This window comes from Nestor notabilis, unplaced genomic scaffold (assembly GCF_000696875.1).
Source record: "Nestor notabilis isolate BGI_N333 unplaced genomic scaffold, ASM69687v1 scaffold11937, whole genome shotgun sequence".
In the NCBI taxonomy this organism is placed as follows: domain Eukaryota; kingdom Metazoa; phylum Chordata; class Aves; order Psittaciformes; family Psittacidae; genus Nestor; species Nestor notabilis.
In genome coordinates, this window is record NW_009935173.1 from 1 (window position 1) to 13,118 (window position 13,118).

The following is a 13,118-nucleotide window of genomic DNA, read 5'->3' on the forward strand; positions in this document are numbered from 1 at the left end:
CCCCAATCACCACGTCCGCGTTGTTAGAGGGGGTTGCGGTGAAGCTGCGCCCTGGTTTTGCACCCAGGAGAAGCTCTGAGGGGGTGAAGGAAGATACGAAGGGGATGAAGGAAACACTGACTTGGTCCAAGGGGTCCCAGAGCATTCCTGGCTGGAGGAAGGCTCCAGTTCCAGCTCAGCCTGGGAGCCTCCGGGACCCTGGGCACCAGCCCAGCGCATGATGAGAGCTCACTACAGCCTCCCTGCGCGACTAACCCTGTCCTGTGCCTGCCTTAACGTGTCACAGCCCTCTCCTGAGGTGGGAATGGCCTTTTGCTCTCTTGCATGCAAGCCTCCATCCTGGTCAGGGGTGAAACACAGCCCTCGCAGGGCTTTGTGCCTCTGGGTGGCTGTCATGGGTGATGCCACCTCCAAATCCCACCAGCAGAGCAAGTCCCTGACATCCCAAGGAGGTCTATGGAATGCCACGTTGGCACAGGGCGTCCCCTCCATGGGCTGGGCTGCTGACACTCGAGAGGATGTTATCAGCTGCGCATTCCCCCACATTCCCTCTATTTCCAGCCTGGGTTATGAATCCACCACTAATCCCAGCCATAATCCAAGGATGGGCAACATTTCTCTCTCTTGATGCCACCGGGCTGCGCCCATTTCTGGCTGGTCTCTGAGGTAATGAACCCTTTTTAAGCTGCGGATGGAAGTGGCGTGGGCCGCCCGTTACTCATGAGAGAACTACTCCGTGTATCTCTTTTCTTGCAGAATGAAAAAGGCAAACGTTGGCTTCACTAGGAATCAGTTCCAAGGTATCCTTAGAAAGAAAAAGGACCAAAGAAAAACCTTTTAAGTGCTTGTTCTGCGCCTTAAAAGCGCAGTTTTGAGCCTGGTGCACAAATCTCTGCTCTTTGGTAGCCGGGATGGTTCTTTCCTTCCATAGGAGGCTTGCTCATAAAAGGAGCTTAGGATATAAATCTCTGAGGATACATAATCCATGCTCTGGCAAAGGGTCCCTTGTGCAGCTGCGCACTCGCTTTCCTTCAGGTTCCGTGCGTGTTTCCTTCCCTATGTAATCCCAGCGGGCCCTTCGCTTCCTCTGGTGGCTTTAACCCCGAAGCCACCCCGTGACAGCCCTTTCTTGTCTCTGCATGCAAAAAGCAGCCTGGAGCAGGGTGGGAGGAGAGGAGCAAGGAATGGAACTTCACCGTAGCCTTGGCTATGGTGCAGCCCGCGGGAGGAGAAGGTCACCCAAAGGCTCGCTTTGGGCATGAAGGAGGAATTTAAGCCCCGAGGAGCTGCTGTCGGGAAGGTTTGCTGTGAGCAGTGTGAAGGCAGGAGGGAGGGAAGGGCTGGGGAGAGGTTATAGCCTGGGAGGTAAGTGGGGTGAGCTCCAGAGAGCTTTCAGACATGGCTTTAGGAGTGTCGGTGTGGAGATAGATTGAAGCTCCTGTTGGAGCAAGTCCAGAGGAGGCCCCAAGGATGCTCAGGGGCTGGAGCAGCTCCCGTATGGAGCCAGGCTGAGAACATTGGGGCTGTTGAGCCTGGAGAAGAGAAGCTGCTGGAGACCTCAGAGCAGCTTCAGTGTCTGAAGGGGGCTACAAGGATGATGGAGAGGGACCTTCATCAGGGACTGGAGTGACAGGACAAGGGGGGATGGGTTCAAAGTGAAACAGTTGGATCTAAGTTCAGGTTGGATCTAAGGAGTTTCTTCCCTGTGAGGGTGCTGAGGCGCTGGCACAGGGTGCCCAGAGAAGCTGTGGCTGCCCCATCCCTGGCAGTGTTCAAGGGCAGGTTGGACACAGGGGCTTGGAGCAACCTGCTCTAGTGGAAGGTGTCCCTGCCCGGGGCAGGGGGTTGGAGCTGGAGGAGCTTTAAGGTCCTTTCAACCCAAACCAGTCTGGGATTCTATGAAGCTGATAGCTCTGAGCCCTCGCTGGGGATGGGGGCACAGACATTGTGTTAATACATCTACCTAATGCATAAACATACTGAGAAGTGGCTCTGGTGGGTGAAAGGAGGCTTCCACCACGTTCAGCTGCGCTGGTGCCTCCCCTGCAGAGCTGGACAAGTAAAACGTTAGTGGGACAGAGCTGACCATACAGGGCTGGAGCTTCTCAAGGCTCCCCCTCTGCCTCCGCTTGGTGGAAGCTCATGTGCTCCATCTAGTGCCTAGAAAGCTGAGTACTTGAGGTACCAAGCTGAGGTCCCCAAAGGGGACGACGATCTCTGCTGAACACTGACCACAGCAGCCCCTGGACTGATGGGCAGCACTGTGCTATGTGGCAAAAACATCCCAATTCTCGCTTCTGACCAGGGCAAAGGTTTGAGTTGCTACTCTGGGGACAGAATCCCAGCCTGGTTTGGGTTGAAGGGAGCTTAAAGCTCCTCCAGTTCCAACCCCTGCCCCGGGCAGGGACACCTTCCACTAGAGCAGGTTGCTCCAAGCCCCTGTGTCCAACCTGCCCTTGAACACTGCCAGGGATGGGGCAGCCACAGCTTCTCTGGGCACCCTGTGCCAGCGCCTCAGCACCCTCACAGGGAACAGCTTCTGCCTCAGAGCTCATCTCAGTCTCCCCTCTGGCAGGTTAAAGCCATTCCCCCTTGGCCTGTCAAGACCATATCAGACCTGTTCCTTCCATTCCCTGGTCCCTCTTTAAATCCTTTACTGGACATGAACATACAGTAATACAGTCAAATTGCTTAAAAATGACGCTTTCCTTCAAAGTGCTCAGGCTCTGCCTGCCAGAGCACAGCCTGGACTCGTTTAGGTTAATTGTTGCTGTGGGGAATGCCCAGTGTGGACTTGGGATGGTGGCACCCCAGGTGAAGCACTGATGCAGATGCTCTGGCTGTCACTGTGGGATGCACTGAAAGAGCCTCTGAATGCTCCAGGAAGGGCTGGAATCATGCTGATGATGAGCTCTTGTTGCCCAGCAGGTCCTCAGAGGCGTTGGGTGCTGCTGAAGCCATGTGGATTCTCCTGGTCCTTGCTCTCTGCGGCCTCGCTGCCGCCGTGCCCTCGGAGGACAGGAAGCTGAGTGACAAGGCAACAACGCTGGCTGACCGCAGCACAACGCTGGCCTTCAACCTCTACCATGCCATGGCGAAGGACAAGAACATGGAGAACATCCTCCTGTCCCCCGTGGTCGTGGCCTCTTCCCTTGGCCTCGTGTCCCTTGGGGGCAAGGCCACAACTGCGTCCCAAGCCAAGGCGGTGCTCAGCGCAGACAAGCTGAATGATGACTATGTCCACAGTGGGTTGTCCGAGCTCCTGAATGAGGTGAGCAACAGCACAGCCCGGAATGTCACCTGGAAGATCGGCAACCGCTTGTACGGCCCGGCCTCCATCAACTTTGCTGATGACTTTGTGAAGAACAGCAAGAAGCACTACAACTACGAGCACTCCAAGATCAACTTCCGAGACAAGAGGAGTGCCCTGAAATCCATTAACGAGTGGGCAGCCCAGACCACGGATGGGAAACTCCCCGAGGTCACAAAAGATGTGGAGAAAACTGATGGAGCCCTCATTGTCAATGCCATGTTCTTCAAGCGTAAGTTCTACCTTCAGTTCTTGATGCAAGTGGCCCAGAAACTAGCCTAAGGCAATAGGGAGCAGCCCAAGTGGGAAGGTGAACAAGACCTGTGTCCACTGGAGGCATGTTCTCTTTCAGAGTGAGTAGTTGGGAACTGTGCATGTAATTACCACCCATTCCCTGTTCTTACAAGCTGAATTCCTCTCTCCTGTAGCTCACTGGGATGAGAAGTTCCATCATAAGATGGTGGACAACCGTGGCTTCATGGTGTCCCGTTCCTACACTGTGGGAGTCCCCATGATGCACCGTACAGGTGAGTTGCAAACCTCCTGCCCCGTGTCAAGGCCAACCAGAGTTCAGCTTTCTCCTCCATTACTTGGTTTTCCACCAACTGCTTCCAACTTCGTTTTGCTTCATGGGTAGTAAGTGTGAGAACAAAGCTGGGTGTGCTTGTTCTGCTGATTCAGTCTCCCTGTGAGCAGAGATAATGCGTGTTTACTATTGGGTGCTGGGCTGTTAGGAGCAAATCCTAATTCACCACACAAAGGAGACAGGGTTTAGAGCTGTTGCCAACTCACGTAACAGTGGACCAGTTCCCAAACCAGTGTTCAGACTCCCTTCCCTTGCTGGTCCAGGGTGAATTCACACCAAGGGTGTGGGTAGCTTTGCTTCTCCTCCACATCTCACCATTTCCTGCTTCTGATTCCAAGGTCTCTACAATTACTATGATGATGAGACAGAGAAGCTCCAGGTGGTGGAGATGCCACTTGCTCACAAGCTCTCCAGCATGATCTTCATCATGCCAAACCATGTGGAGCCGCTGGAGAGGGTTGAGAAGCTGCTGAACAGGGAGCAGCTGAAGACCTGGGCTGGCAAGATGAAGAAGAGATCAGTGGCCATCTCGCTGCCTAAAGTCATCCTGGAAGTCAGCCACGACCTTCAGGTAAAGGAGGTCCTTAAAGAAAGGAGTTGGGCCTTAAGAGTTCTTCAGGGTGGGAGAGCAGACAGTGGGATGATGGGTTGTCTATGCCTGTCATCTGTGTCATCTCTGCTGGCCTCTTTCCTCCTCCTAGAAACACTTGGCTGACCTGGGTCTGACAGAAGCCATTGACAAAACCAAAGCTGACTTATCAAAGATCTCTGGCAAGAAAGACCTTTACCTGTCCAACGTCTTCCACGCTGCTGCTCTGGAGTGGGACACGGAAGGGAACCCCTACGATGCTGACATCTACGGCCGAGAGGAGATAAGGAACCCCAAGCTCTTCTATGCTGACCACCCTTTCATCTTCATGATCAAGGACAGTAAAACCAACTCCATTCTCTTCATTGGCAGGCTCGTGAGGCCCAAAGGAGACAAGATGCGTGATGAGTTGTAGTTGGGTTGGGTTTTTTTGCCCAAGAGCTTTGGTTTGTGTGTTTTTTAGTGGGGGGATTTCAAAAAAGGGGAAACACTATTTTGTATCCTTCTCGAACTATGGGTGCTATTCAGACCAGGGTGCATTGTGATGAGAAACCAGCATACACTTTATCTCACCCCAAAATACCTATTGCACAAACCCACCTCCAGAGAAGAGCCTGGCACAAGAGGGTCACCAGGAGCGGAAGGGAACTGGCATGCAGCATCTCAGCTGAGATGTCCAGGCTGATGCCTACCTCTTCCCTGCACTAGTTAAGCCTCCTGCTAAGTACCTTGCTGGTACCATCAGCTCTACCAAGGCACAAGCCTTCCACCTTTCAATCTCAAATGCTTCTGCACATCGAGCTCTGCTGCTTGCTTTTCTCCTCCTTTGCTATGTGGCACCACACCAGCGCTGCTCTGGTTGCTCTGCAGTTCTTCCTTTCTTCTGTCTTCCATCTTCAGTGATACATAACAGAGAACAAAGGGCCACTTCTAAGGTCCAGCCTCTTCTATGGCCCTGGCAGCATGTTAGAACAGAGACTGCATGGAGTTGTGCTCTCCTGTCCTGCCTAACCCTGCTCTGGATGATGACTGTTAGATGCTTCAGCTGCAATAAGCTATCAGCTCCACAGCTAGAACACACACTGCAAAGCCAAGCGCAGCTTTGCTCAACGCTTCACAGAGAAGTAAGTGGTTTTGGTCTCTCTGCTGACACCCCTAAAACCAGACCTGAGGTCCCTTCAGCACTCCTGCATGACAGAAATGGCTGTGCTGCACCCCCTGGGGGTCACCAAAGGGGCTTTTGGGCCAATATCCAATATCTGGAATTGAACATCCTGTACCATGCAAACAGAGGAGCTCCACTCCTCTTGGTGCTTCTGCATCAGCACATGGGGCTGGGGAAGAGTTACCACTGTGAAGGTTCTCCCAGTTACAAGCAGGCCAGGGGACTCTGCTGGCTTCTCACAGGGAGCTGGAGGAGATTCACTTCCACTTTCTTGTCTAAAAACAAAGCTTCAGAGCTGCCTTACCTGACCCTTTTCGGAAGCTCCTCCTCTCCATGATACTTCAGCTCCCTCTTGGCTGGCCTGGGTAAGAGCACGCTGAAAACCAAATGTATTTATAGTTATACTCGTATTTATGTCTGATAAAGAGCAAGTTTCACAGCCTGCTCCAGCCTAGATGTGGAGGCTATTCTTATCTTAAGGGGTATCAGGTTAATACTTAAGGAAGTAACTGATAGGATCCCATGAGTACTGAAGTTGCTATGCACTGAGAGACACTGCAAACAAATCATGACAAGATTGAGACAAATTTGCATCACGATCCAAGTGCCAGTTACTCACACCCAGCAATGAGCACAACTGCATTGCTTTTCGCTCTCTGCCAGTGTGCTTGCTGTCAGGTTCCCATACTGAAGCCCAATACTGCACCTTCTCAGACCATAAACAGGACTGTTTCCACTTATTTATTAAGTTAAAACCACCAAGTCTCTTATTAGGCGTTTCCGACACGCAGAAAGCAGCAGCTCATGCCCCCAAGTGGGACCTGGCCATGCATGCTCCAGGTTTGCAAGCTTACACAAGCTCATCTGCCCTAACTCCTATCCAAGCCAGCCAGAACGGGAGATTCTTGTCCTTAAGCCTCTTCCCAGCTCATATTCCCAGGTGCTTTTTGGGAGGTAGGAGGCAATCCACAAGGATATTCCCAAATGCACAGGAAGCCTAAAGCCCAGGGTGTATGGTAGATGCTACCTGGTGAGAAGCAGCGCACTGAAACCCACACGCTGGAGGATTGGGGGGTGGGTAAAGGGGTGGGAAAAGCAGGAACACACTGTGGGATATTGTGAGTAAGTTGCATCATGTGGATGCAGGTGTCTGATGGCTTTTGTTGTCTTGTACCACACAGTGACAGTTGTCTAATTTTGCAGTAAAACTTTTTCAGTGAAGCTCTGGCAGCCTCAGTCACTTGAAGGGGTTGGATGGAGACAAAATGCTTGTAAAAAAGGCTCAAGAGAGGCTCTTTACCAGCCAAAAATCCATTTCCTTTTGCTTAATGTGGTGATTAGGGACAAAAAATACACCTAATACACAATAACATGTCCATGATGGGAGAGAAATACCATTAGCAAGTCATAGTTCACTTCGCTTTTAAATTTGTCTCCTAAATCTGGAAGTGTGCAGCATCTTTAATGCCTCACAGGTAAAGGACTTTCTGCCCTGCCATTTAACAGAGCAGCAAACAGCTGTTAAAAGGTGACAGGGTAGGAATATAAAGCAAGATGTTACCCACAGAGACCAGCCATCCTGAGCCTACCACCCAAAGCGTGTCTAGCTGGGATCCAATCATAAAATCCCAGACTGGTTTGAATTGGAAGTGACCTTAAAGCTCCTCCAGCTCCAACCCCTGCCCCAGGCAGGGACACCTTCCACTAGAGCAGGTTGCTCCAAGCCCCTGTGTCCAACCTGGCCTTGAACACTGCCAGGGATGGGGCAGCCACAGCTTCTCTGGGCACCCTGTGCCAGCGCCTCAGCACCCTCCCAGGGAAGAGCTTCTGCCTCAGAGCTCATCTCAGTCTCCCCTCTGGCAGGTTCAAGCCATTCCCCTTGGCCTGTCCCTACATCCCTTGTCCAAAGCCCCTCTCCAGGTCTCCTGGAGCCCCTTTAGGCCCTGGAGCTGCTCTAAGGTGTCCCCTTCAGGAGCCTTCTCTTCTCCAGCTGCCCCAGCCCAGCTCTCTCAGCCTGGCTCCAGAGCAGAGCTGCTCCAGCCCTCGCAGCAGCTCCAGGGCCTCCTCTGGCCTCGCTCCAGCAGCTCCACGTCCCTCTTGTGTTGTTGCCCCAGAGCTGGAGACAGTAGTCCAGGGGGGCATCTCCCCAGAGCAGTAATCCTTGATGCTGTCCTCAACCTCTCACATGATGGCTCTAGCAAGAACACACTACTTGCACATCTCTTGATCTTACACAGAAGCATCTAAACATCTCTTGATTCTACCAGTAATCAGCTCTGTGAGAGCAGGGTGGAGGGCTTTATACCAGAAGGAAACTGTATGCACTCCAGGAGCCAGCCCTCACTGAAGGACTGCAGGAGAAACCTCTAGCTGATCATCTCATATATTGGGATGTGTAAGAAACTTGGACACAATATGCACATCCTTGAAGTCTTCTATTGCTTCCAGCTCTCACATATCTCCTGCTCCTATAATGTGACAAAGCTGGTCTGCCATCTTTCCTTCTGGAATTGCTTTCCAAATCCAAGTTCCTATTTAAAATAAAGTCAAAATTTGATGTTGGCATTGCTTACTCTGGCACTTAACATAGAGCAACTTCTTTTAAAAGCTTTCCATGGCAAGATGTGCACAGAAACCTGAAATCACTCACTGACACCCTGAGAAGGCACAACTGTTTCTGACAGACCTGCCAGAGAAGCTGGGAACAGGCAGGCTGAGGCTCACACATCCACACTCGCTGCCAGAGCGAGCATTTCCTGACACTGTCACTTTGAACTCCCAGTTGCCTGCAGAGAAGCCTCCTGAAAATGGCAATCTGGCTGTCAGAGCTATTGCCGAGCAACACAGCTTGCAGATTTGTACCCTTCTGAATGCAGCAAATAGGTTCTGAATTTCTCAAATGTGAACAAAAAGCCTTGATCCCACACACACAACGTCATCTGTTATCATGTCTGGAACAGTCTCTTCCCATTACTGCACTGGAGCTTGAGGAACACACTGGGAAAAGAGCAGACAGAACTGGAACCTCTGCCTGAAACTTAACCAAATGCTCAGTCTCACTGCTTTAAGCTACAGGGCTTTAGCTTCATTCACCACAGCAGACAGGAACAGCTACATTCATACGCAAGAGAACAGGGGTGGAAACACATCCCTGCCTACAGGTTATACTCTTCAACAGCTTGTGTAGCCTTGTCATCTATTATCAGCTTCAGGATGTCATCCTACAGCTCACTAAAGCTAGTTACCAACACAGTGAGAAATAACACTGTCTACTCAAGCCACAAAGACAGACAAGTTTTAACCCAATTGCTTCCATCTATTTCCATCTCAAAGCTTAGGGCAGAAGGTTTGAAATCCAGTGTATGTTTCCCCCTCCATCTCCACTAATGTGTAAATACCTACTCAGAAGTTTGTCTCACTCCCCATCTCCACCAGCAAAGGTTACCTGACCCTAACAGGAGCTATAATGTTCCTCTGTGGTTTATAGGCCTGAAAGTCACATACTGAACAGCCTTTCCAGTTTACAGGCCTGAAAGTCACATACTGAACAGCCTTTCAGTGCCAAGGGAAATAAATGGATGTACAGAGGTGAAAAAAGCATTTAGTACAGATAGCAATACTTCAGTTGAAGCCACAAAGGTGTAAACTACTCCGACTGCTTTGGACACTGACAAAAAAGCTCCCCCTTATGGAAACCTCGGAGTAAGGGACTGGTATGGAAGTGAAGAGTTACCAGCACTACTCCAGTTCATGTTATTCACGACCCTCTGAACACCAGACTGCTGCTCCAGCTCTACTAGACATCAGCACTCTGTCCCCACTCTTAGATCAGGGTCCCCTAAGTTCACTCCAAAAGGGTAACATGACCTGGAAGAAAGGCAACAGAATTCCTTCCATACCAAAGGTGGAGCAAGGCTTTCCTGGAATACATCCTGGAAAACAAAAAAAAGCACCTCCACAAACACTGTCTTTTGTGATTTTATTAAGAGATGTTTTCAGGACAGTCAAGCTTCTGGTTGCAGATGTTACAAACCCTACAACAAAAAACAGAATACTGAGTGAGATGGTGGCAAACTGTTTCCCATAACCATTCTCCTACCCCAAACACTGAACCAACAAACAGGCTCCATGATTTCCAACCTCTCACTTCTGTATTTTAGCCAACAATCCCCCTTTTGCCTACAGGAGCCCTGCAAACTCCCTGAACTCCGCCTGATCACCCAAGGCCAGCTTCAGAGAATGGTCTGGGTTGGAAAGGACCTTAAAGCTCATCCTGTTCCAACCCCTGCCACAGGCAGGGACACCTTCCACTAGAGCAGGTTGCTCCAAGGCCCTTGTGTCCAACCTGGCCTTGAACACTGCCAGGGACGGGGCAGCCACAGCTTCTCTGGGCACTCTGTGCCAGCGCCTCAGCACCCTCACAGGGAAGAGCTTCTGTCTTAGATCCAACCTGAATCTCTTCTGTTTCAGTTTGAACCCATCACCCCTTGTCCTATCACTCCAGTCCCTGCTGAAGAGTCCCTCTCCAGCATCCCTGTAGGCTCCCATCAGATATTGGAGAGGGCCTGCAAGGACACCACAGAGGGACTCTTCATCAGGGGTTTAGAATAAAGAGGAGCATTTCATTCAGTCAGAGACCACCACAGCCTTGCTTTCACCAGCATCACAGGAATCTGGAAGAGGCCTTAGGCCTTCTCCTTCTTGCTGCTCTCAGAGAATATCAGCAAATTGCGCATGTTCACTGGGAACAACCTAGAGCAGCTCTTAGACAATTTCAAGCCATCCATTTCCATCTTAGAAGCTCCTCATTCAGAGAGACAGGGCTTCAAACTTGCATTATTTACTTAAAAAACTAGCCTAAGCATTGTGCTCAATGTTACTGGCTTCCAAGTCTATCCCAAAGTGGATCCCGTGTGGGATATACATACCCTGTGCTGTCACCTGCACACTGGTGGTGGGTGGTACAATATGAGAACACCCAAGGCACTGAACCCTTCTCAGACAAATGCCTCTAAGTCACTCAAATTGTGACCCAAGGTCCCCAAATTCATGCTGCAGAACACACCATGGAAAGAGGGCACTTGGACAAGGATATTCCCTTTCAGACTCGTCATCTCATCTTCACTGAAGGGTGTGCTTAGCTGGTGTGCAGCCTGCCTTAAACCATGCCCTCTTCATACACAGCAATACTATTAAACCAACCCCAATTTATCACTCTACCTGGCTCAAGGCAGCACCTTTTCTCCCCAACAGCTTTCTCTGGGTGACATGACACCTTTTCCACATGGATCCTCCCCAAACCTACCTCCCACCACACACAGGCACTTACCCCTCAGGCAGTGGGAACTGGCTGAGGCATGGCTGGCTGTTCTGGTTTGCCACCTTTCTGCTCTGAAATGGGGGTGGTGGGCAAGATCTCTTCTTTGGGTTCCACAATGCTGACATGGTCTGGAAGAGGCTTTTTGGGGCCAATCTTTCCACTTGGGTCCCAGGGCAACATAATCTTTACTTTGATTCCCAGTACTCCTGTAAGAGTGACAGGACAATACAGACAAAACATCAAGCACACATTCACAGTAGGGCCAAACCCCACCAAACATGTTTTCTGCACCAAAACCATCTCCTGACAACACTAAGATGCAAGCCAATTAACACGCATCATAGAACTGTTTGGGCTGAAAAGGACCTTAAGATAATCTAGTTCCAGCCCCCTGCCACGGGCAGGGACACCTTCCACTAGAGCAGGTTGCTCCAAGCCCCTTTGTCCAACCTGGCCTTGAATGTGCTAAAGGTTAGAAATCTCATTACTCTGAATTTACATCAGCATGTTTTATCTTTATCCAGTTCACTGCAGTTGCTCACTGCAGCCTGGGACTAGGATGAAAACATGCTCTATCCCTAAGTCATGCCAACCCTGGTTTAATCCCTGTCCTTCCTGGGATAACTCACTTTCCTAGGAAGCAGCACTGAGGTTTTTTTGCATCCCTTCTCAGACAAATGCCTCAAAATCATCCAATGAGTAGGACATCCTGGCCCAGGCAGCCTCAGCACAGCACCACAGAACGTGGCACTGAGCAGGCTGCAATGACACGAGGACATCCCTTCTGACTCGTCATCAGATCATCACTGAAGGGAAGGTGGAGAAAAGCTTTGTCTATGCCACTATCCCTACATGAATTAAGCAACTCAAGTGCAATTAAGATGCAGAAGTCATATGTGTTTTACCAGGAGGAAGGACAAATGTAAGCAGGCTTGGCTGGTTGAGCTGGGAAGACTTGCCAGGGCACAGCTATAGGGGAAAACTGTCTGACATTTGGCTTTTCTGTGGGTCTTGTAGCTCCCATGTTCTGTCTGCCTACCTCTAGGAGCCAAGAAATCCAGAATCCAAACTGCCAGCTCAAATTCAATCTGTGTTTCATTTGTAAGTTGTTTTACTACCAACCTCAGAGGCCACAGGATACAAGTGAGCGTATGTGGAAAATCTAAAACCACATGCTCAACTGGAAACATTCAAACCCCACCACTAGAAAAGTGAATGACCTGGGATGACTACACAGGAATCTGTTGTCTCCTGAAGGCTTCCTCTCCATTTCCCACTCCCAAACAGGAATGCAAATAAAGTTCTACTACAGATGTAATGTGCAAACTCCACACTGACAGCTTAGTTGCAAAAGGCCAGGAAATAACTTATTTTTGGAGTCAGAACAAGTAGCAGCACAACTGAATTACTCTGTAAGATCAGTGGTGCGTCAAAACCATGTGAGTTACTACCCCTCAGGTGAGAGGGAAGCCTCCAGCCTGTAGACATGGGATGGCAGGAGTTGAGAAGTCTGGCTCTGAAGCACCAAGAGAAGGAACCAACATCCCATGCACTCACCCTGCCGGAGGAGGACGTGACGCACGGCTGTGTCAACGTAGTAGTTCACTGGGTCTCCACTGTGGATCATCAAACCATCCACAAACTTCATGGACTTGGCTCGCTGACCTCGGAGCTTGCCGGACACAACCACCTCGCAGCCCTTGGCACCGCTCTCCATGATGAAGCGGAGGACACCATAGCAGGCCCTGAAGGGAGAAAGCAGCAAAGGCCACTGTGTTACTCTCACTCTGCCAAATCCACATGGCTCCATGGAGGTATTTTATCCCCATTTCAAGCACAAGCAATTCCACTTCAACTTCTGCTTGTAAAAAGCCTTCTGCACGCACACCCGTGCACCCAAGTTCTGCCAGTGCTACTCAAAGCAGCACAAGTCTTCACATCGTTTTAGCACTGTCAAACACAGCTTAAGAAAACTCTTGTGACTTATGGTCCTTGTAAGGTTGTGGGAACAGTGACAAGCACATGTTTTTAATGACACAAAAGCAGCTCCACAGCTGAGGCAGTCAATACAGCCACACCAGGAGTGCAGCTCCCCATCCCTTCTCAGACAAATGCCTCTAACTCAACCAATGATGACAGATGCTCCTG

At 50.5% G+C, this 13,118-nt stretch overlaps 2 protein-coding genes across 2 annotated transcripts in view; one reads left to right on the forward strand and one right to left on the reverse strand.

Annotated features, from left to right (window-relative positions):
* The first annotated feature begins 2,913 nt into the window (after positions 1–2,913).
* On the forward strand, positions 2,914–4,967 carry SERPINH1 (serpin peptidase inhibitor, clade H (heat shock protein 47), member 1, (collagen binding protein 1)). The gene is made up of 4 exons (XM_010017715.1): positions 2,914–3,542; positions 3,739–3,837; positions 4,235–4,467; positions 4,598–4,967. Exons 1-4 carry the CDS (start codon positions 2,960–2,962, stop codon positions 4,898–4,900), a joined length of 1,218 nt encoding a protein of 405 aa, XP_010016017.1. The 5' UTR covers positions 2,914–2,959; the 3' UTR covers positions 4,901–4,967.
* Positions 4,968–9,620: 4,653 nt separating this feature from the next.
* Positions 9,621–13,118, reverse strand: part of RPS3 (ribosomal protein S3) — a 5,483-nt gene continuing 1,985 nt past the window's right edge. The window contains exons 4-6 of the mRNA XM_010017716.1: positions 12,528–12,715; positions 10,976–11,176; positions 9,621–9,684 (exon numbers count right to left, since the gene is read on the reverse strand). Coding sequence (XP_010016018.1) covers positions 10,983–11,176; positions 12,528–12,687 — 354 coding nt within the window. The 5' untranslated portion in view covers positions 12,688–12,715 and the 3' untranslated portion in view covers positions 9,621–9,684; positions 10,976–10,982. The remainder of the gene's footprint in view (positions 9,685–10,975; positions 11,177–12,527; positions 12,716–13,118) is intronic.

Coding starts and splice junctions, on each gene's coding strand:
- SERPINH1 (XM_010017715.1), top strand. CDS start 2,960: ATGTGGATTCTCCTGGTCCTTGCTCTCTGCGGCCTCGCTGCCGCCGTG. Junction 3,543..3,738: donor CAATGCCATGTTCTTCAAGC/GTAAGTTCTACC, acceptor TCTCTCCTGTAG/CTCACTGGGATGAGAAGTTC. Junction 3,838..4,234: donor CCCCATGATGCACCGTACAG/GTGAGTTGCAAA, acceptor TCTGATTCCAAG/GTCTCTACAATTACTATGAT.